Raw genomic sequence first — 23,490 nt, 5'->3', positions numbered from 1 at the left:
GCGTTGGTTTTTTCAGTAGGGGTTTCATCACAGAGATACCTGCGGTAGAGATGCCCTGCACAAAGAGGCTGCAGACAGTGAGGGTGAGTCCACTGTGGGCAAACCCATGGTGGGCTTTGTCTCTGGACGGTCAGGGAACCAGGCTGGCACCATTTGCCCACTTCAACTCGGGCGGGGGGGCTCGGTGCAGTGGTGCTTTCCAGTGTCATGCTTGTGGCTGTCTTGAGTACTCACAGTTCTTTTGGAGTGCCTGCAGGATGCAGGGAAGCAGCTCTGCTGCTCCACAGGCATTCCTGGGTCTTAGCTGAAGGCAGGCAGTCCTCCCAAGCTTTTGGAGGCATAGCAGCAGTAGGACGAGATGATTTAGAGCAATCTGGAGGGAACAACAGACAGGCCGGCAGGGTTGGCACGAAATCAGTTGCGTCTCCTGCTTCTCACAGCTCTTCGGTGTCCTTTGTCTTCTTAGGTCAGCAGGAATCTGATTTCCTGGTGCCAGGGGCTCAAACCTAAATACTATATTTAGGGCTGTTAGGGGAGTGTAGGGTAGTAGCCTATGGGCTACTTATCCCTGGGGTCACTACGCCTCTATAAGACTAATTCCTGTGGGAAGTGGGCATAACCTTGTCCCAGAGTTCCTAATTCTGCCATCACCAAGATGGCAGACTTTAAAATATCGTATCCACATCAGGTAGCCCACCTGAGGGGTGAAACTGGTCTGAGGGTGGACATGCTCTCTGACTACTAATTTCCCTGCCTGTCCTGGTGCCAAATGGGCCCTCGTCAGGGGTCAGACATCCCCTCACCTCTGAGGGAAGCCAGATTTCGCATACCAAAGGCATTGGGCTCTTTGAAGCTCCCTCCCTTGAAATGGTAATTTACAATCCTTCCTGGAGAAGGTGTCAAACACCGTTTTCCAGAGGAGGCATTGTTCCTGATCTCCTGAGAGCATGTACTCTCACCGCTCGGGGTCAGAAACTCGGTTGTGGTGGCAGGCTAGACTGGACCAGTCAGCCAGCTAACTGGAGGGCTGGTGGGTTCCAGGGGGTTCTCTAAGGTACCATCTAGGTGCATTTATTAATAAACCCATCACTAGAATCAGTGTGGGTTTATTAATACGAGGTGTTTGATACCAAAAATCATAGAATTCAGTGAACCTATTATGTAATTGGGAAACTCATTTTGACCAGTGCCCAGTACATACCTTAATATGACTTCCGTACTCATTTTTAATGTCTAGCAATAGAATTAGACATCATAAGGGCATATTTGCTTATTCCCTCACATAAAATATAATGCACCCTGCCTTAGGGCTCAACGGCCTGCTGTAGGGGGGACTTACATATATTAGATGCAGCAACTTTGGCATGGCACACAGGAGTGTGTTATGTCAAGTTTTCAGTCTTGGTTTGCACCATGCCATGCAGCCTGCAATGGCAGTCTGAGTGGAATTTGTGCGTGGGTCCCTTAGGATGTCATAAGAAATGCTGCAGCCCTTTGGGACCCTCTTTAGCACTCGTGCCCTAGATGCCAGGGGTATCATTTACTAGGGACTTACAGGGGTGCTAAAGGCAGTAGCCAATTGTAGCATGATTAGAGAATACCTTGTTTTGGGGAAGGAGCATTGACACTGAGGTCTGGTTAGCAGGACTCATTGCACTGTCAGAGTCGAAAATCAGCATCTAGTAGCTAAAAAAGGGGTAAAAAAGTGAGGGGATAACTGCAGCAAAAGCACAGTTTCCTACACTAACCCATCCAAACACTTATAACACAAACAAATAACATTTCCATTTGTTAGCACATTAAAGCTTGAACTATTATCTTTTACATATCTTGATTTTAATTTGTGGTTCGGCCTATTGTCATCTTGCTCTTTAAATTGAAGACAAGGATAGGGGTAAAATTCTCTGAAACTGAAGCCTTCTTGCTAAACTTAGGTCACCTCTTCCGATGAGCACAAAATGACATAAAATCATTACACAGCTATGCTCTCGCAACTACAATAAGGTATCACATATACAGTACAATGACTGATGAGTATCAAAGAAACAGAAGCAGATTCTTTAGTGTGTTCCTTGTCACAGCAAGAAGATGGTTTATTTTCTCCAGACTTGAGGAATGTCAAACAGAGCCAGCCGACACGTGTTTCGTCGTGTACAGTTGAGTCAACACGACTCTTCAGGGCTTAGGGTTCAGCTCAATCGAATGGATTGAGAATAAGTCTGGACTTTGTGTTCATGTTCTATATAGGTAGATAGGAGATTGTATTAGGAGAAAATCTTCGAGTGTTAGCACTCTGAATACTGGTGTGTATCAGGTGGTAACCGGGAGGGGATCCATCTATTGGATCCCCTCCCGGTTACCACCTGATACACACCAGTATTCAGAGTGCTAACACTCGAAGATTTTCTCCTAATACAATAAGGCAGAATACAAAGAAAAAAGTGCTTTTTTACGTGACTCTTTTGAACATACCCTTCTTAATCAGTCACAAACTGAGAAACAAGTGTCTCTCTCCTATCTACCTATATAGAACATGAACACAAAGTCCAGACTTATTCTCAATCCATTCGATTGAGCTGAACCCTAAGCCCTGAAGAGTCGTGTTGACTCAACTGTACACGACGAAACACGTGTCGGCTGGCTCTGTTTGACATTCCTCAAGTCTGGAGAAAATAAACCATCTTCTTGCTGTGACAAGGAACACACTAAAGAATCTGCTTCTGTTTCTTTGATACTCATCAGTCATTGTACTGTATATGTGATACCTTATTGTAGTTGCGAGAGCATAGCTGTGTATATATTTTTAGTCTCCTGACTATTTTAGACGGTTAAGGGTGTTTTTCCGCCTGCTCTTCACGCACTACACACCAACCATCCACATCACACACTGTAACGTAAAAACTGAGGCAGTGCGCCCGAGAGATCTGAATTTCCTAAAAAACCCTTTCCAGTTGACATAAAATCATTGTTTGCTGTTTGAACGATAAAAGAACCTTACACTCCTTTTTCCTATGCTTCACTGAAATCAATGTACTGCATTAAAAGGCTTTCTATATTTGTGTACTTCAGAAAATGTTGAGCATGATATTCACTATAGTTTTCAAAGTTAGAGTGATAAATAACAAAATGGTGTCCCATGCATAGATATATCACACCCACCTATCCCATAAAGCCCATGAACGTAAATCATTAATATTGGGACAAGAAGACCAAAAAGAATTGCTACAGAGAGATAGACTGGAGTAGATATGATTTCTTCAGGACATGCTAGTAAGGATGAACATATAAAAATGACAGCAGCAGCTTATTAATAGCTCACTTCTTCTGCAGGTAACGTCTGCATCTGTTGCGGTTTATTTAATTCACCGTTTCCGCGCTACCGCGTTTTCCCGCTGTGCGCTGGAATTTAAAAAATGCGCTGTTTAGGACAAAGCCAGCTCGGCATCCGCGTAGCGCAGGTAACGCCCATGACGAGCTGGCTTTGTCATTAGCGCGGAAGGGGTTAACACAGCTCATTTCCAGGAGATAAATATACCATACTTTGTCACACAATTTTCCTCTTATATTGACAAACACAGCAAAAATCTGACACTTACAATGACATTAACCTCATCAATGCTACAGCAATTCCCCCTGAGTGCTGTTACTCCAGATTTCCCATTGTTCATGACAAGCTCAGCTCGTCATGAGCACACGTGCAGTGTACTGCATGACGAGCTGAGCTCGTCATGAGGATGGAAGGGGTTAATCCTGCAAAAAGTGGAATGCCAATTAATGTAATCCAAACACACAGGTTCTTATTTAATTACCTTTTTAGGTCTTGCCTTAGCAGCGCATAGCCTGTCTCTTCGAGACATGCTGTTCATAGAATATGGGCTTTAGGCACCACCCATCTTTTCAATTGGCTCCTCTTAGTGTCCTTTGAAAATGCTGGCTTTTTATGGTGAATCGGCTTAGTTGTCCCTCCTTTTAGACTTTTGTTTCCTCCAATGAGTACTGCTCCTGTTAGATATGCTTCTCCACGTCAGGGAAGATAGGAAACTTGGGGAGCACTATTTTGTTTTGTTGACCTGCCTCTGCTCCTGTTAGGTGTTCTGTTTACTTCATGCACAAGCTTCATGAAATGCCTTCATTTGTGTTAGTCCATCTTTTGCGTTTATTGAGCTTTGCTGCCACTTAGTTTCCCCGTGCTGACACCTCACAACACTGCTTTTTTTGCACCCGTCTTGGTGTTTTATCTTCAGTGTTTCAGCTTTGCTGCTACTTAATCTCCCTGTACCACCCCCTCTCCCCCAACACTGCTTTTTAAAGTTTTTTTGTTTTATTATTTTACAGTGTTATATAGCACAAACTGGACCCAAAGTTATCAGAGCGCCTTAAATGACCACCAATTGCATTAAAGATGGACGAATTCAATTTAGAGACCGGGCCAACGCCGAGACTCAAACCCAGATTCAAGGTCCGCCCTTCTGGCTGTTAGGCCACATCTGATCGCTGCTCCTTCCTCTCTTGTTCCTCTCACTTTCCTCCTCACATGGCATCGTCCATCATTGTCTGGCTGATGAGAGTGTGTTACCCTGAAACTGGTCCCAGGATGCTTGTTTCCGGTCCAGGGAAGTCCTAGGTTGGCATTTCGGGCTGGACTGGTTCCACGAGGAACAGTCAAGACTGATTTCCATATGGCTGTTTCTGAACTGGGCAGGTGCAGCGAGCTAAAGTACGATGATGGATTAAACCCAGATCTGTGACTGGGGGTGAGTGTCTGGAAAGTTTCAGTGCTCCCTCCATTCATCTCCTTGTGTTTGCTTTGTCGTCCATCATTACCACACATGAGTAAGGGAGTCAGCGTGGTTTGCTCTCTTTCTTGAGCTGCTCGACCTATATCCATAGCGCTGGCTTGTTTTTTTAACGATTCCCCTTTGTCTAATGAACATGCCGGTCTTTGTATGCTGGAATTCGAAGGTCTTGTGTATTTAACTGCACACCCTGCCATGGAGTTTGGGACCTCGCAAGTGGGGACACAGAGCAACAGCACTTTCTTGTGCCACAGTAGTAAGCACTATGCTGCACGCCAGGCAACCAGAGATGTGGGAGTGTGTGTCTGTGTGTATGTGTTTCTCTGTCTCTGTGTCTGTGGGTACTCCCAACTGCGTGTGCCTTTGCCTCTCTGTCCAATTTGCCACATGATCCGAGAAGAGCGCTCTTGTTATTTTTTGATACCAGGCGACCCCGGATGTCAGTGGTTCTGTAACATCTGAACACTTGTTTGCCACTTCCTGTTTGTTGGGAAGTAACAGCCTCTTGTCATGTGGAAAGGTCAGCTGTTATGAAGTACAGGCAGGACTGGAACGTTGCTGAAATGATAGCTTGCATCATGCTTGCATTAGTGCCTCGTTCTAGTTGTGATGTTGCATTGGTACATGCCATGATTGTATTTATGAAGGCAGTCAGTTGCTTATACCCGAGAAGTTAGATTTTTTGTGTGTGTGTTTTTCCTTTCTTTCCTCGCACCCACTGCTTCCCATCATTGTCCTGCTAGTTGGAAGGCAAGGCAAGCCAGCCCCAATAATCTGCGTGGGGCGTTAAGGGTGCAGTACCTTATGTGGCTAAAAGAGGTCCCTTCAGAACTCCAGAGGGACACCTAGTAACAGCCTGAGGTACTGCGGCCTTTCCTTGCTTCGTGGATTTTCTTTTATTGCTTATACTACTGCTGGGATTTTTTTTTACACAAAAACATAACTAACAAACGTTTTCATGTGCATCTCCAATAGCTCTAACTTTCACTAATGTGAGACCGATTGCATTGCAAATGCTTGTTAATTACTGTTTCAACAAAGTCATTTGAAAACTTGACTCATCTTGCTTTCTTTTAATATAAGTGGCATAGGGGAAAAAGGTGACATTTTGTATTGCAAGTTCTTGATGTGTAATTTACACACAGCACATTTCAGATAGGCCTGCATCGGATCTGCAGCTTCCTGTGTCCACTTGGTTTCAGAGAATGGACGACATTCAAAAGTAATACATGGGAATTGGGAATACAAAATAAAGTGTAAACCACTGTACTCTTAAGGTTGGCTAGTATGGCACTGGAAGAGAAACAGGTAGTAACGGTGAAACGTTATAGTGGCATTTCCTCACCTTTTAGTGCCTATTACTTACCTTTCAGTATCTTACACTTGGTTTCAAAATGATGTACAATCTGCTGCACAATGAGCACTAGGTAGACACCTTTCACCATGCACTTTGTGTCCCTGTGAAGCCCTTTGCTCCTAGGTGCATCCTGTGTGTTTAGCTGTTGCTGACAGAAGCTTTTTTCGGGCTAAGGAAGGATGCACCACAGACTCACCTTGTTACTTATGAAACTCTCAACCAACGGCAGCCGGCACGGATCAGACGTAGGGGGCCGTATGAGGATGCGGGGGCAAGAGGGTATAAAACAAATTAAATAAAAACATACCTTCTTGCTGCTTCCTCGACGCGTCTCTCCTCCGTAGTCCTCCCTTGCTCTGCCTCAAAAGGAAGCACAACTAGGCTCCCAGTCAGCCAATCACAATGCTGCCTTAGCAGCGTTGTGATTGGTCTGAGGGCTGTGTTTCGGTGCTCAGACGCTTACTGGAGGCCTGGACATGTAGTTCAAGTAGGCTGCGATAAAGCCTGCATGAAGAACAAGCGAGGTGCGCAAGACTGTTTTGGGCAGCCCGAGAGGGCCGGCCAAACAGCCATTGCGCACTTAGGAGCGTGCTGCCTACCATTCCTCCCCTACCCCCTCCCTCACGCAAAGCTGCGTAACTAGGAGAAAATAAAATGATAACGTGAGATTAACATTTTATTTTCCCTTTGTTTCACCGCAAAAAAGCTGTAGGGCGATACCCCGCCTTAGCGGAGGAGCCGCCACTGCTCTCAGCACTGTGTTTGGCGAGAAGTGACTGTTGCAAGCCCAAATTGCTAAGCCCACAAAAATGGTCTCAGAAAGCAACATGTGGTCAGAAGTAATAACTTACGGAAGTATTTTGGACGTGCACTTCTGCCTCGACATAGAAAACAGACTTTTCAAGTTTTCCAACAGAAGTTGAAGATTTCTGTGAGGAGCACATGACAATCAAAGAGTGTTTTCTTATAGTAAATCCAAGTACACTTGGATAAAAACCTACGTAATTATTTTGATTGTGGGGGTGTTCCTCATGAAGATGGCAGCCAGGCCACATCTTTGGGAATGGTGGGGATGCTCACAATGAAAACAAACTGCCAGATCTGACCACACGAATGAAGCTGGTGCCTGACTACAGTGAGGACACAGCTCATCCATGAAAGTAAAATACTAGATAATATTCATCAAGTCTCATTTTGAAAGAAGATATATATATTTTTATGAATCGTTTTTTTCTCACCAAAAATATATTCCTTTAAAAATAATATGACATATAAAGCATTTACATACTTAGGGCTCAAATCACAAATGTACACATACAAATGTATATTTATTAATGTGTAGATATATTCCTGCACCTAGTTGTAACTCTACAATGTTTTGCATTTTTTTTAATGGCAACGGTCTTACTCTTTTGTGAGTGTGTGTTTCACATTGGCATCTTCCTTCCGAACTCCTATTTCAATTTCCCTTAACACCAGCCATTTCTGAGAAATTATTCCCCATTTTCCCACTACTCCCCCTGATGCTTCCCACATTTACTTAATTAACTAATATGTGCACAGATCTCAACCATCTTGGATGCAATATCCGCACCGAAACGTTGGGAAAGGCAGAGGTCTCCATCTGTTGGTTTGTGAATTGCATTTTTTAGTATGCTGAATAGTACAATGTATTACTACTTTTCATACTACAGAATGCTGTTTGTGAATCGAGCCATTATGTTTTAGAGCATACTTTAAGTGAAAATGTGTTTATATTGTAGAAAGTGATGCCTTCTTTTCAAGATGGCTTCTGTGATCACGAAATAGTCCCCGTTACCTGCTGAAAACAATGCACCACAAGCTTTGAAAGTGTAGTACTTCTTAAGTAAAAGAATACACCTGAACACTAGTAGCATGAGGTGAGAGAAGTATACACCTTATGGTTAATCCAAGATGTCATTAACAAGTCTCAAAACAATAGCTGAAGGAGGTTGGCCCAAACCAACTAATGAATGACGGGGGCTGACTCAAAGCCCATTTTATTTTAATGATCAACAATAAGCCATGCAGGCAGTTAAAACTGTCAAACCATATTTAATAATGATTATTTTGCCAGAAGAAACAACTTAGGAATACACCTCATATAGTTTTCTTTCCTTGCTTTGCATTATATTGAGAACAGTCAGCAAACTTCTATAACCACAGCTCAACCAATCTGGAATGGCCACAGCTCAATAAATCAAGGGCCCAGAATTCTTGGTGCCTGGAAAATAATTTTCCTCGCCCTCTCCCTTTTCATCTTGCTCTCCTTAACCCCACAATCCTCTTTTTAGTGGACACTGGAGCTGTTCACCCTGAACGTAAAACCCCAAATTGCAAAATAAACTACTATTAACAATATTAATAATAATAATAATAATAATAATAATAATAATATAGGAAATGTTCGATGCTTTTTCTCCTGAATTAAATTCAAGAATCTTCATAGATATCCTGGCAACTGCATTTTTTATATTCTCTTTTAATTTGTATACAGTGTTTTTCTTTGTATAGAATACTTTTCAAATCTTTGTTGTAAGTTAATTGCAAAATTCAGTGTGTGGTTTCCTAGTTCAAATATCCACCTCTCACTTACCTCATAGAGCTGTAAGCAGATGGCATCAATAAATCCGACCTGCATGCTCGGAATTTTATCTTTTTTCTCTCTGTTCATCAAGTCCTGAAATTCAAGATAAAACAGTGCACAATAGCACAATGAATGAAATGTGAAATAAAGCAGTAAAAAAATAGAAAAGGAAGGTAATATGTGGCAATGAGCTGCTAATAAAGTTATATTCTACTCGTAGTTAACTGTATAAGGATGAGCCATGGGATGACATCACCCAGAAAATATCCAACTATGGGGTATATTCTCAAGCCCCCATCGCCATCACAACGTCACTTTCAGTGACGTTGTTGTGGCTATAGGGGCTTAGCCGTATTCACAAAGCAGCGTTAAGCCACGTTAAGTGGCTTAACGCGGCTTAGCGCTGCCTTGTGAATAGGGCCCCCTTCACGCTGTTTTTAGCGTGAAAGGGGCGTGCGGTGGGTGCTGCGTTTCACAGCAAAACCCATTGAGTTTGACGCTACCTCCTATTCATAAGGGCAGCGTAAATAGGAGGTAGCGCCAAACTTAGACCAGGAAATATCTGGTCTTAAGGTGGCGAAATGAAGAGAAACGCTTTATTTCTCCTCATTTTTGCTTTTTCCATGTGTGCTGCCTTGTGCAGCACACACGGAAAAAGCAAAATGCCATGGTTTGTTAATGTACAGGAAGGTTTCCCTTCCTGCACATAAACAAACCTTTTTTTAAAGTGCTGTTTTGTAACTTACATGTGTGCTGCATGAAGCAGCACACATGTACATTACAAATTGGCATTTAAGGTTTGTTTATGTGCAGGAAGGGACACCTTCCTGTACATAAACAAACCTCCCTGCTTGCAGACACCCTTGCGCCTGCGTTGAAACTTAGCACAATCGCAGATGGGGAAACGTGATGCAACACCATATCCTTGAGAATAGGAGGCAGCCTTGCATTTCCGAAGTGGCGGAGAGAGGCGTTAAGCCAAGAAGGCTAACCCCTCTCTCCGCCACTTCCTTGAGAATATGGCCCTATGGGTCCTTAAAGGAAGGCACAAACATGGCTGCTATTTCCCAAAAATATATTCAGAAGAATCCTCATTAAAATCTCTTTCAAAGACTTATTTGAACAAACATCATCACTTTTATTTATTATTTATTTGCGGGTTTGTAACGCGCTTGAATAGACTCCCGGAGGAGTATCTCCGCGCTCCAGAGACGACAGTAGCAAAAACCAGAGGGCAATAATCCAGAACAAAGAATCATATATGACTAAATCATGACCAAGCTAATTTAGGCCTGAAACATAAAAGTTTTCAATTTTTTCCTAAAGGCAAAGTGATCCGAGCACTGCCTGAGTTGGAGAGGAAGTTTATTCCACAATGTTGGACCCACCACTGACAGTGCCTTGCCACCCTGTCTAGCCCTTCTAATCTTGGGCACACTCAGAAGCAACTGATCACTTGACCTGAGAGCGCGTGTGGGAACATAGGGAACACATTTTTTTGCCAGATAGGAGGGTCCTAGGTCATGTAGTCCTTTATGTACTATGCAACATGTCTTAAATTTCACTCTTTGGCGGACAGATAACAAATGAAGTGTTTCTAGCAGAGGTTTAGATGGGGATCTGGGGGGAGCATTGAGGACCAACCTGGCCACGGTATTCTGTATCACTTGAAGTCGGTCCAGTACCTCTTCATTGGCAGATGCCAGGAGGCCATTACAGTAATCAAGCCGGCTGATCACTAAAGCCTGGACCAAAGTCTTTCTGATGGAGTCCAGAAGGAGTGGAAATACCTTACGGAGGAGTCCTATCATATGAAAACAGGACCCCACTGTGTTGTTTCCATGTTGTTTCAAGGTCAACTCCTGTTCCAGGCGAACCCCAAGGTTCTTGATTACTTGCTTTGGTTCGGGAACTGGCCCCAGATCTAATGGCCACCAATCAGGGGACCATAGTATCTTGGCCTCACCGAAAAGCATAACCTCAGTCTTACCAACGTTACATTGAAGAAAGTTGGAAGACATCCACTGGGATACTGCTTTCATCCCCTCGGAGAAAGAATGTTTAACCTCCGAGGTTAAAGACTTAAATGGAAAAAGCAGCTGGGTATCATCAGCATAAGACACTGGACAAAAACCAAAGGCTCTCATAATATTTGCCAGGGGGGCCACATAGATGTTAAAAAGAGTTGGGCTCAAACAGGAGCCCTGTGGCACCCCCTTGGTGATCTTAACCTCATCCGACCGGAACTTACCCATGGTGACACATTGAGTGCGGTCGGAGAGAAAGCTCTTTAGCCAAGCCAGTGCCATGCCATCCAGTCCACTCTCAGCCAGTCGTTCGATCAGGATCTTATGGGAAATAGTATCGAACGCTGCTGATAAATCCAGCAGTACCAGGACAGCTGAGATACCCTTGTCCTGGTACATACGGAGATCATCAGTTATCGACAGCAAGGCCGTTTCAGTACTATATTTCGGCCTAAAACCGGAATGAGAGGGATCCAAGCTTCCCGATTGTTCCAGGAAGTTAGACAGATGCTTATTGGCGTGCTTTTCGATGATTTTACCCAAAAATGGCAGCAGGGAGATAGGTCTAAGGTTGGACAGATTGGTCCATGGAACGGAGATGTTCTTCCGGATAGGTCTTACTAGAGCCTTTTTCCACTCTTGTGGGACACAGCCCGTGCTAAGCGAGAGGTTAACGAGGTTCTGAATTTCCGGACCAAGTACCCTGCCCAAAACCCCCATTGTTCTTGCAGGTAACTGATCTGAAGGACTCCCACTTTTGATGTTGTCAACCAGCACCTCCACTTCTAACAGGGTGACATTGGGAAATTTGAGAAATGAGCCAGGATTAGCACCCACTCTCGCCTGCGTGTGAACTATACGATTACTTGTAGGATGGATAGATGCCCTAATTTTTCCATAGATAATGTCAATCTTATCAGTGAAAAAACCTGAAATGTCGTCACATAGTTGTTGAGACGACATATCCGTACTTTCACACACCACCGGTTTTAGGAAGGTGTTTAAAATTTGGTATAGCACTTTAGGAGCATTGCCTGCCGCCTCCAGTTGCGAGGTAACGTGACTCTTACGTGCAGCTCGGATGGCTTTGTGGTAGGTGCTTATTGCCATCTAGTAGTTAGATTTATCCACCTCCAGGTGCGACTTTCTCCAGACTTTCTCAAGTTTCCTGGCCGTTCGTTTAAGGACCCGCAGCTCTTCAGAAAACCAAACTTCCTGTTTTTTTGCAGGACGGTTTTTAAATATTTTAAGTGGGGCAATCTGTTCAACTGCTGTATGTATGGCAAGCTCATATTTAAGTAGAGCAGAATCAATATTTTCCGTGGGCTGAAATTTCGGCGCAATATATATCTCCTTGAAGGTTTCGCGAGATATTTTATGCCATTGTCTTCGCCGTACCGGAATCTGCAAAGAGCGGCTGAGAGGTACATCAATTTTGGGCATTGAAAACTCCAAAATAAAATGATCTGTCCAATTGGTCTGTCTAGGTGCGTGACACTTAATGTCAGGAAAATTGGAAAAGATCAAGTCTAGGGTATGCCCCGCCAGATGGGTAGGCCCGCTATTGCACTGTTTTAGCCCTAGCAGGGAGACATCATTCAGGAAGGACTGGGCCTCCATGTTATCTTTTAGCTCGCTGTGGATATTAAAGTCTCCGAGCAGTAGAAAATCTTTGTCTGTGTGGACATACGGAGCCAATGCTTCCACCAGGGAGCTGGAGACTTTTTTTAAAGGGCCTGGAGGGCCTTTCTAAGAACTTGTGGATCCTCGTTGGGAATACACTGCTGAGTAACAAATACTGTTTGATTTTACCTGTAGGACTATTCAACAAGATGTACACTCTGCATTACTTTGGGTTGTCTGTCGAACTAATGTTTCTACATTGAAGCCTTTGTCAGTTTTTTAGTGTAGGCCACATTTGTCTATGGAGCAAAGTCTTGTAATGTGTATAAAAATGCCATTTGCGTTATCCGACCCGACCCTAAATGTGGTTTGAGTCAACATCTTAGGCCTATGACACACAGCTGGTTATCTCCTTTGGTACTGACTTGGAAGGGGTGAAAGCCCGCTTCTTTGATTGCATGAGGAGGATTGCATCTGGATGTCTAAGAACTGCCTACAATTAAATGGAGAAAAGACGGAAATTCTCTTATTTGGGAAAGCTCAACAACTGTGGAAGTTGGATTGGTGGCCATCCGAACTGGTACCTGCCTGTCCCCAAAACAAGTAGTTAAAAATCTTGGTGTAAAGGTGGATACTTCTTTGCCCATAAAAGAACATGTTTCAACCCTGTGTAGCACTTGTTTTGCCACCATGCAACAGCTGAAAAAGGCATTTCCTTGGCTTTCTTTTACTTCTAGGAAAACCCTAGTTCAAGCCCTAATTACAAGACATCTCGACTATGGAAATGCTGGTGCTAATGAAACCTTACTATCTAAATTGCAGGTGCTGCAGAATACCGCAGCCAGACTGGTGTGTAATCTTCTGCTCCAATACTACACTCTCTGTACTGGCGACCTATAAGCAAAAGTCTCATCTTTAAGATGTGCTGCCTTACATAGAAAACCCTGAACTGCAAGGCTCCAACCTACCTACAACATAGAATCAGCTACTATCACCCAACTAGATTGCTGAGATCAACAGACAAAGCCCTTCTTCAAATTCCATGAATTCGTACCTCCAGATTTGGAGGAAGGTCTTTTTCCTATTTGGCACCTTTCTATTGGAATAAACTTCCCCTACAAATTCGCTTGTGCACAGAGCGGGGAAAGTAAAAAATAACTCTTAAAAACATGGCTGTTTTAGTTTTTGCTAGTCATATACTTCAGCAGAAGCACGGAGATATTCCTTTGGGGACGATTCGCTGCGCTATACCAAGAGATCATACCAACATGAATAGAACTTGCTAATGGCACAACAGGTGACAAGATTCAGCTACCATTTCCTCTCAGGGCCACATACAGATCCTACCAGACATCTTTCCGAAGCTAACTTGACATCTTTGTGAAATCTGCTAGTTTAGGGCACTGTATAAGTCAAAGACCTGGTTTGTGGCAATGTCGTGGAACAGCTAATTCACCCAACCATGTTCTAGATCTCGTAAGTGAAAATACTCAACATGCAGGTTCAACATACAAATCACTACAGAGCTACTGACCATACAAACCATGACACTTGTATACATTGCTGAATACTAGTGAGACCAATGTAGGGTGAATGCAACAACATTCTACTTACTGCTGGCTCAATATTCAGTTCATTCCGCTCCTTGTCTCCTTGATCATAGAACTCTGTTGCGATAAGCTCAGCTATCTGCAAGAAATGCATGGAAAAATGTTACTCAGAATGTTCCAGAAAACCCCATTTAAAGACCCTTTAAATTAGAACAACCAGTTACATTTAGCTCTAATAAACATACGTGAGAGGTTTGTTTCCAAATGTAGGTCCTTTCCCATGGATGTTTCAAGGGAGTATGGTATTTTTACTTACACATGCCAACTTTCAATTTAACTTAATAGCCTTGTCAGGAATAACACAATCACAAATGGTACCCTAGTACCTAGGGCCTGAGGTGCTAAAGAGGGTCCCTAAGAGCTGCAACCCTAAAGGACCCCTCACCAAGTGCATGAATGACTGCCATTGCAGACTGTGTGTCTTGGTGCAGACAAATGCAGTAGTGGCTTGTGTCAGGGAAAAGTGGTGAGGCAGCGCAGGGGTGGGGTGAAAACACATGTCACTCATCCATGAGTAAATAGGAAGTCTTACAACAGGTAAGAACTAGTCCAGAGCACTCTGAATGCACAAAAATGCGTCGCTATATATGAACTCAAAGTAAATAGCGTAATGTTCAGTACTTCATAAATGTTTTATTCATGCGAATAATTTCAAGTAAATCCAAATGATGTCAATTAAGGTATATATTCCTTCATATGGTCTTTAAACTTCTAGTAAAAACAAATCCATTGCAATTCATGACATTCAACTCAAAGTGAATGGAAAACCCCAATGCATTTCGTGCTACAACAGCACTTCTTCAGGGGGATATATATCTAAAAAAGAAGAAATAAGACACAATGTAGGTCGCTGATATACAGGAGCGCGAAGTACACAGAATTAAAGAAGTAAGAAACTTGGTGAAAGTGGGAAACGACAAGAACCGAATAGAGAACGTGTTCAAAGCCAATAAGTGAAACAATATAAAAGTGGACCAAACTTAAAAATAAGAATTAAAAGAAACCGTGAAATCCCCATTTGGAGCAGATGAAACCATAAGAGTTTGTAGGTACGTGGTACTGACGCCACAGTGTGGAGTTTGGGAAGTTGTAAATACACCCTGTGTAACAAAGGAATACAATGCGTGATAAAATGCGGGGGGTGGGGTAGGGGGATAGAAATACAGTGTGTGATCGTAAAGTACCAAAGCAACCACCTGAAAAGAGTATAATTAGTACCTTACCCATCACCAAGAAATGAACGCGTAACGAATAGAAGCACTCCAGTGAATCCGAGCCGCAACCCGGAAAACGCCGAGTGTGCGCGAGGCCACCCGTGATAAGGAAAACGTCATAGAAATAGGACTGGAAGGACGCCGAATATGCGCTAGGACTCCCATGAGAAAAGGATACTGGAAAAAGGACAAAGGAAATGTCCAAGAGCGTGGAAAAGCGGGTGAAAAACCAAAATGTCGAAGAATGTCAAAGAAAAGAAAAACCAGAATATCAGAGAAAAGAAAAATAAACGCGGAAAAGAAGGGTGAAAAGGAAATGAGGAACCTGGTGTCAGACAAATAATGAGAAATGGGTCAAAACACAAAGAAACTGTGAAAAATTACAAGAAAAATATGTAAACAGCGCAAGAAGTAGAAACAGTGGACCAGGGGTCCTGTCATAAACACAGGTAAAAGAGAGATCAGTACATGACAAATCACAGTCTTCATAAATGACAACTGAGTTCAATTCTATCATTGAGTCCCTTTGGTTGAAGGGCTTGTAGGAAATAAATCCAGTGGAGTTCGCGCTGTAACAGATACTTGCTGTTGTCCTTGTTGGGTAGTTTATTAACCACTTCTAGAATAAGGAACCGAATTTGACTGGGATTGTGGGATTGTGTAACAAAGTGTGCTGCTATACATGACTTCAAGTTCTTCGTGCGGATACTGCTTCGGTGCTCAGTGAGTCTAGTTTTGATTTTCCGTTCTGTTTTTCCCACATATGGGAGGCCACACGGGCATTTTAACATATATATAACGTTGGTGGAGTCACAGGTAGCATTAACTTGAAGGTGAATCGGGGTACCTTTGGTGGGATGACTCAGTATATTTCCGGGTATGATACTGTTACAATGTCCACAATTGTGACAGGGAATGGTACCTTTGTAGGTGATCACACTTTGCAAAGTTGGTTGTTTCAAAAGAGTTTGTATATTTTTAGAGCGTTGGTATGCAAAAATAGGTGGTTTATCGAAAATGTTGTTGAAATCTTTCTCCAGGTTTAGCATGGGCCAGTGTTTGCGAATTGCATCCTTGATCTTTTTGGATTGTGTAGAAAATTTGGATACGAAAACTGGACGATTCTCATCTTCAAGATTCACATTTTTTGGTTTGAGTAGGTCATCTCTGTTGAGACACATAACTCTTTCTTCTGCAATTTTTGTTAGTTGTATGGGATACCCCCGTTGCTGAAATTTTGTGATAATTTTGTGACTGTCCTGGATGTATAGTTCATTAGTTGAAGCAATTCTTTTGGCACGTAGCAGTTGAGAATAGGGTAGGTGACGTTTCAAACTGGGTTGATGAAAACAGTCCAATTCGCAACTCATCCATGAGTGCCATGTCCCCCTACCACTGCATATAATATTTGTAAGTCACGCCTAGAGCAGGCATGACAGCCATACGGCATGGTGCTTAATATTATATGTGCGGACATACCTGCATGAGCAGATATGCCCCTGTGCTGGTCAGTTGAAAACCGCCAGTGCAAGCCATTTTTAAAATAGGTTTTGGGCACTGGTAAAAATGAGTTCCCCAGCTACATAACGGCTCCACTGAAAATAAGGATGTTCGATATCAAACACCTCATATTGATGACCACACTGATTACAGTGTTGCATTTATCAATACATGCATCCAGAGGGCACCTCAGAGGTGCCCCCTGAAACTGTACCAACTACTAGTGGGCTGACTGAACTGGTTTTAGTCAACCGGACACCAGAGATGAATTCCTGACCCCCAAGGGTGAGGGACTTCACTCTCGGGGTGGCAGAAACAAGGCCTCCTCTGGGAGGGGGTGTCTTCCACCACTACCACGAGATGACCTGCAGATTAGCCTGCCAAGGCAAGGGAGCTTCAAAGCAGCCCCCCTGTGTTTGGTATGCAACTCTGGTTTCTCTCACTGGCCTGTCTGCAGCCCTCGTGTAAAACTGCACCAAAGTCAACTCGTCCCATAGCTGTTGACTTCAGAAACATGGGGGGACAGCCTGCCTTTTGAAAAGCCTCCCGTGAACAGCGGACCTGTTTTGAAGAAACTCCTCCAGAACAGACAAAACCCGACACCTGAAGGAACCACTGTTCCCGTCTCCTCCGGCCCAAGTTGAAGTGGGCCAACGGTGCAACAAGGTTTCCCAGCCCTCCAGAGCTCAAATCCATCATGATTATATCCCTTCAAGACTCCCCAACGTCGCCTGCAGCCTCTGCAAGCAGGCCTCCTCTACTGTGACTGATCCCATAGTAAAAAACACAGCCCCTAAAGACACCTCAGCACATGTCCCCCCCTGGGCCTTGGAGACGAGAACCAAAGGCGTCCCCCCATCCCGAGCATCGCAAGGCCTGAATCTACACACTGGTTCAGCCTGACTGGCTTCCTAACCAGAACCTGCACCTTCTTTTTACAGAGACCGAGCCTCAATGAAATGCACTGCGCACCCGATGCTGTTTGCCACCCTGCACTGGGCCACCCTTGTGCCGCTGGTGGTGTACTGTTGGTGCTGCCTTGAACCTTGCCCACAACTTACCTTAACTCCTGGAGATTGGTCCTGTAAGTCGATGTACTATACCCAACTTTTTAAAAGTAAAAAGAATTTATATTTAAAAACTTACTTACCTGAACAAGTTTTTTCTGATGCCTAAACATATATAAAGATACTGGCTATTTTTTATAAATTTGTGTGGATCTCCTTCTTGAGTCGTGTTATCATTTATTGGCCATTGGGTGTATTTTGTGAATGTCTTGCACTCCTCTGTGTTAAGCCTAAGGTCGCTCAACCACACTACCCCCTAATAGAGCACTTTGGACTTTGGGATTGCATAGCAAGCCCCTGTCCACTAGTAAGGGAACCCCTAGACTCTTTACACTGTATATCAAAATATTGATATAGCACACAAAGAGCCAGTTTCCTACAGAAAATATTTCAAACATTCTGGTAATTTGCAATATATTTCATGAGTAACCCTGAAAATGTGTAGTACTCACATGCATAAATTCTGCTCATGTTTTGCACGTATAAAAGTAAACAAATGATGAATATGCAATGCTTAACTTTTTTTTTTACTTCCAGGGAAAAGCATTTTTCTTCCTGAGGACCTCTTTTCGATACACCTGGACTCATTTGGGAGACTTATTCCCGCCCTTGCAAGGAGTATGTCTGTAACCATTTTCAGTCTGAAAAAGTTGCTACAAAATGTTAGTGAATCCAGCTCTAAATGAATTTTAGAACATGTTCCCTTGATTAAGGATGGCCAGCTGACCTTTTTATGTTCAATCAAGAATGCAGGCGAGCTGACTAAACCAGCATTGGCAAAGAAAATAGGTCTTGCCTACGCAAGAGCTATTGGCTTTGCCAAGGTGTTTTAGCCATGTTGTACAGCGGTGTGGCTGCTGTTCAGCATGGCTAAACATTAGTGACGTAGAGGAGAGTGGCATGGAGTGTAAGTCCTGTCAATCAGTAATATGGCTGACAACTTTTTGGAATCAGTTGGCATAAACGCACATGCCATAAATTACCCAACCAAACTATCCAAGAACGCAGCCAAAAAATTCAAGCACATTCTTCTGAGAAAAAACCCGGACACACTGATATCTGACCCCTCCTTTAACATAGTCAAAGGCATAATTGTGAATAACCTGATATTCTTCACCAGGAGAACAGCTAAATGGCGAGATGCCATTGCAAAAATGCTCAACATAAAATCTACAAACAATATCCCACATGGCACCAAACGTACGATCATATCATCACCAAGACTCAGAGCGGACATATGCATTACGATTTACAAGAACGGATTAGTGCTTATACAAGCAGCTAACAACGAATTAGACAAATTAGAAAACTTTTTCTCAACCTTAAAAGAAATTGTATAGAAATAAAGATCTCATCCACAACAGCGGACCCCACAAGGAGACACCCTATACATCGCCAACAATACCACCACAGTCATCATTCCAACTAGAGACGTTCAAGAACCACAACATTCAACGCGACTAGGAGACACAACTGGAACAGGAGAAAAAGTAAATGGGAAGATCACTGAGAGAACAGAAATGACTACACGATATGCGAATACCGACCCGGAGCTGCCTCAAAGGGAAGAATCAACGTCGCTCAAGCATAAGGGGACATCTCCTACGAGTAGGCCGCTCAAAGAGTACCTGGAAGATATCACCCCTCCCAGGCCCCCCTCCTCTACAAAACATGTTGCCTCCTAGCAGGGTATTAAGGTCGCAAGACACAGATAACGCAGCCCTCATCACAGCGGAGCAGTCAACCGAAACAGCGACAAGAAGATAAGGATCGAGGGAAGGAAAACAGATCTAAAACACAGGAGCGCTAACAGTGAACCACGAAAGGAACGGATGTACACTCCAAATACATCATCCCTGATGCAGAGCGAAATCAGAGAGCTACAAACACAAATTGGCGATATGTCACAGGACATACGAAACGCACTACAGACGATGAAAAAGATACTAGAAAACACGATAAGCACTCACTCCAAAGTCGAACACATTCAAGAACTACTACATAAAACTCAAAGAAAGAGCAGTGAGATGGCCATGCCATTATCCAATAGGCATAATAGACAAGAAAGAAATCGCAATTACTTGTCGGAGGAGGAAACCCTGGCATTACTCCAAGCATATGAGCCTAAGGATAGTAATAGAGGAGAGAAAATTAGAACAGTACCAATCGACCTTAACAGGACATCCAGTCATAATGAAAGGAAATCCAACCGTAGCAACTTACATCAGGTCCAGTTAAACACCGACTCGCAAATGCCGAACACTAGTAGCTCAGGAAAACCTCTGGAATGCCTACTGATTAACTGCTGGTCCGCAGCGAAGCATGCCTCAGACATCGCTGCCATCATCATTAGCAAGGAAATTGACCTGACAATACTAACAGAAACATGGCTTTCTGAATCCTCGTCCCCATTTATGGATTTCCTAGTGCCCCCTCTTTACAACATTGTGAGATTAGATAGACTAAAAAGGACAGTAGGTGGTATTGCCTGCATCCACCGAGCGGACATAGAGGTCAGCCAAATATAATCCGAATCACTTGAATCCTGTGAATATCTAGGGCTTAATATAAGATCAGCAGACAATCAAAGGTGCAACCTCCATGCTCTCTACCATCCACCAGGAAATAATGCTACCTTCATAGACCAACTAATGGAGATCATAACAGCTAACGCGAACACCCACGTTAATACCATATTCCTGGGTGATTTTAATTTACACTGGGACGACAACAATGACAAACAGATCAACGCCCTCAAAGACTTTCTGTCGGAACTAAACCTCACCCAAGCCTGCACACAGCCAACACACTCAAAAGGAGCCACGCTAGACTGGATAATATCAAGAAATAAGGATACTTCAATCCACAAAATTGCTCCGTGCGACTAGTCGGATCACCATGCCATAACCTTCCTGATACACACCATGAAAAAGAACAAGACCACGCAACCTAGCAAAGGGAAAAAATGGACTAGGGACACTAAAAACTCGACCATGGTACGATTAGTTGAAAGATGTGAGAAGGACTTATACACACCTAACAACCTGCAGAATGTTAATGATCTAACAGATCACTACACGTCATCAGTAGAGAATATAGTCAATGAAACCATGCCACTAAAACTGAAAAGAGTCACAGAGAAGATAAAAAATCCACGGTTTAATGAGACACTAAATGAAGGTAGGAGGAAATTAAGACATGCTGAAAGAAAATGGAGTCAACACCCATCATCCCCCGAATTGAGATCCCTCCGAAAAATCAAAAACGAATACAACAAAAAGATCCTCAACTCCCAAAAAGAATTTATCAGATCAGAACTGGATAACGCCAAAAATAGACCAAGGAAACTATTCGAGATCTTGAAACAACAATCAAATAAATTGCCCAAATCTGCCCAAGAAACCACAAAAACGCGACTAAGCTCTGAGGAATTCTCCACATTCTTCACCGACAAGGCCGACATGCTAGAAAGAGAGCTCAGGACTGCAGCGGACAACCTCTCTACCCAACCACACTCACTGATCAATATCACCTCAAATATCGACCTTAAGAGGACAAAAAACAAGGCTCAGTGGAATACCTTCAAACTATATGACCAAAATACCATCGCCAAAACACTCCTGGACATCAAACCCAATACCCACTATAACGACCCACTTCCCTCAAAATGTTTGAAAGAGATCAGCCATATCGTCAATCCAATTTGGACAGAAATAACAAATGCCTCTCTTTTCCAAGTGATCCTTCCAGATTGCCTTAAAACAGGGCAAGTAGTCCCTATCATCAAAAAGCCTACATCGGACCCGGCAGATCCTAATAACTTTCGCCTAGTTACCAATATCCCATTAGTTGCCAAATTAATTGAGAAATGCGTGCAGAATCAATTGAGAAATGCGTGCAGAATCAATTGAGCAATCACATCGCCAATTTCATGCTATTATACGACTGCCAGTCGGGCTTCAGAACAGGACACAGCACAGAAACAGCGATCCAAATATTGTCGATGACGCACTACAGGCCCTAGACCATAATCGAACATGCCAGCTAGTCCTTCTTGATCTGTCTGCTGCATTTGACACGGTAAATCATGGAAAACTACTAACCAGACTCCATGACAGGATGGGAATGTCTGGAACTGTGCTGAAATGGTTGGAATCATTCCTTCAAAACAGAACGCAAAGATTCCTGGTCAACCAGACACTATCACCAGACTGCCCTAACACAATAGGAGTTCCTCAAGGATCTACATTATCTCCTTATCTATTCAACTTGTATGTCGAACCTTTCACAGAAATTCTCTGCAACTCGAAGATTGACTTTCACATGTACGCAGACGACACGCAGATATACGTCAAGATCACATCTCTCAAAGACATCAAGTTAATGAATGAGGCACTAAAAACGTCATTACAATGGTTAACTTGCAATCATCTGAAGTTAAATGCACAAAAAATTGAATTCATATTAATCTCACCACCAAAGAACCACACAGAAGTGAAGGAATGGACCAAACTGTTCACAGCATTAAATTGCACCCCCACTCTGGTGGATTCAGTGAAATCTCTAGGAATCACGCTGGATGAGAACGTTGACATGAAAACCCACATCAAAAATATGGCAAGAAGTGCTCGTTTCCATCTAAACTACATTAGGAAAGTGAAACCATTCATCTCTATGGCAGATCTCAAAATGGCAGTCCAATCCTTGGTTATCTCGAGGATCGAATATGGATGTACAACCTTAGCAGGGCTACCAAAAATTTCAACAGCACCTCTAAAAGCATGCCTCAATGCAGCAGCAAGCCTCATCTCCGGATCGAGGAAATTCGACCATAACTCTCCACACCTGAAAGCATTAAATTGGCTACCGTATGAAGCCAGGATTCAACAAAAAATGGCATGCATTATGTTATGTTATGTTATGTTATGTTATCTTACAATGTTTTTGTATAGCGCAAATCACCACTGGTCTCTAAGCGCTTTCACAGAAAAAGTACATAACCTGCTGCAACCCAAAAAGCGCCCTCCGCCATCAAACCTCATTAGGGTATTGATGTTATCCTTTTAAACAAATAGGTCTTTAAGTTCTTTCTAGAAGACAATAGTTGCGAGTCTTCCTGCAGGAATGCAGGTAGCTCATTCCAAAGTTGCGGAAGGAGTACGGACAGAGCCCTGCCACCTTTAGATTTAAGCTTAAATCTAGGTTCAATCAATTTGCAGGCTTTGCCTGACCGTAGGGCTCTCCCTGGAATGTACTTCCTCAAGCGCTCTTTAATATACTTAGGAGCCTTACCAAAAATGGCTTTGTGGGCCACACAAAGACATTTAAACTGCACTCTAAATTTGACGGGGAGCCAGTGCAGCTTCAAAAGAAGGGGGGTCGCATGAGAGCTCCTTGGCAGAGAATAGATCAACCTGGCTGCATCATTCTGCACAACCTGCAGTTTCCTCAGGAGTTCTGCGGGAGGCCTAAATACAAAGCATTGCCATAGTCCAACTGAGAGATAATGGTGGCGGACACTATGGATTGAACTGTGGGGGTAGACAGAGTTGTCTAAGCACACAAGCGCAGGAACCTACCACTGCCGAAACTTGGGGGTCATAGAAAGGTCTGCGTCAATCTTCAGACCTAAACTTTTTTTGACCACTCTTCCCGGAGTCAGTGTTTTCCCTAATTCTGAGGGCCAGA

The 23,490-nt window shown here is 43.3% G+C and overlaps 1 protein-coding gene across 6 annotated transcripts in view; it reads right to left on the bottom strand.

Moving 5' to 3' along the window:
- The window catches only part of PDE5A (phosphodiesterase 5A), an 869,998-nt gene that overhangs the window by 28,223 nt on the left and 818,285 nt on the right, over positions 1-23,490 (bottom strand). For all 6 annotated transcript variants that reach the window (XM_078675926.1, XM_078675927.1, XM_078675930.1 and 3 more), the window contains exons 19-20: positions 14,026-14,100; positions 8,771-8,854 (exon numbers count right to left, since the gene is read on the bottom strand). In XM_078675926.1, coding sequence (XP_078532052.1) covers positions 8,771-8,854; positions 14,026-14,100 — 159 coding nt within the window. The remainder of the gene's footprint in view (positions 1-8,770; positions 8,855-14,025; positions 14,101-23,490) is intronic.

The sequence above is a fragment of the Lissotriton helveticus genome, chromosome 2_1 (assembly GCF_964261635.1).
Source record: "Lissotriton helveticus chromosome 2_1, aLisHel1.1, whole genome shotgun sequence".
NCBI lineage: Eukaryota > Metazoa > Chordata > Amphibia > Caudata > Salamandridae > Lissotriton > Lissotriton helveticus.
This window is presented reverse-complemented; position numbering and strand designations above follow the sequence as displayed.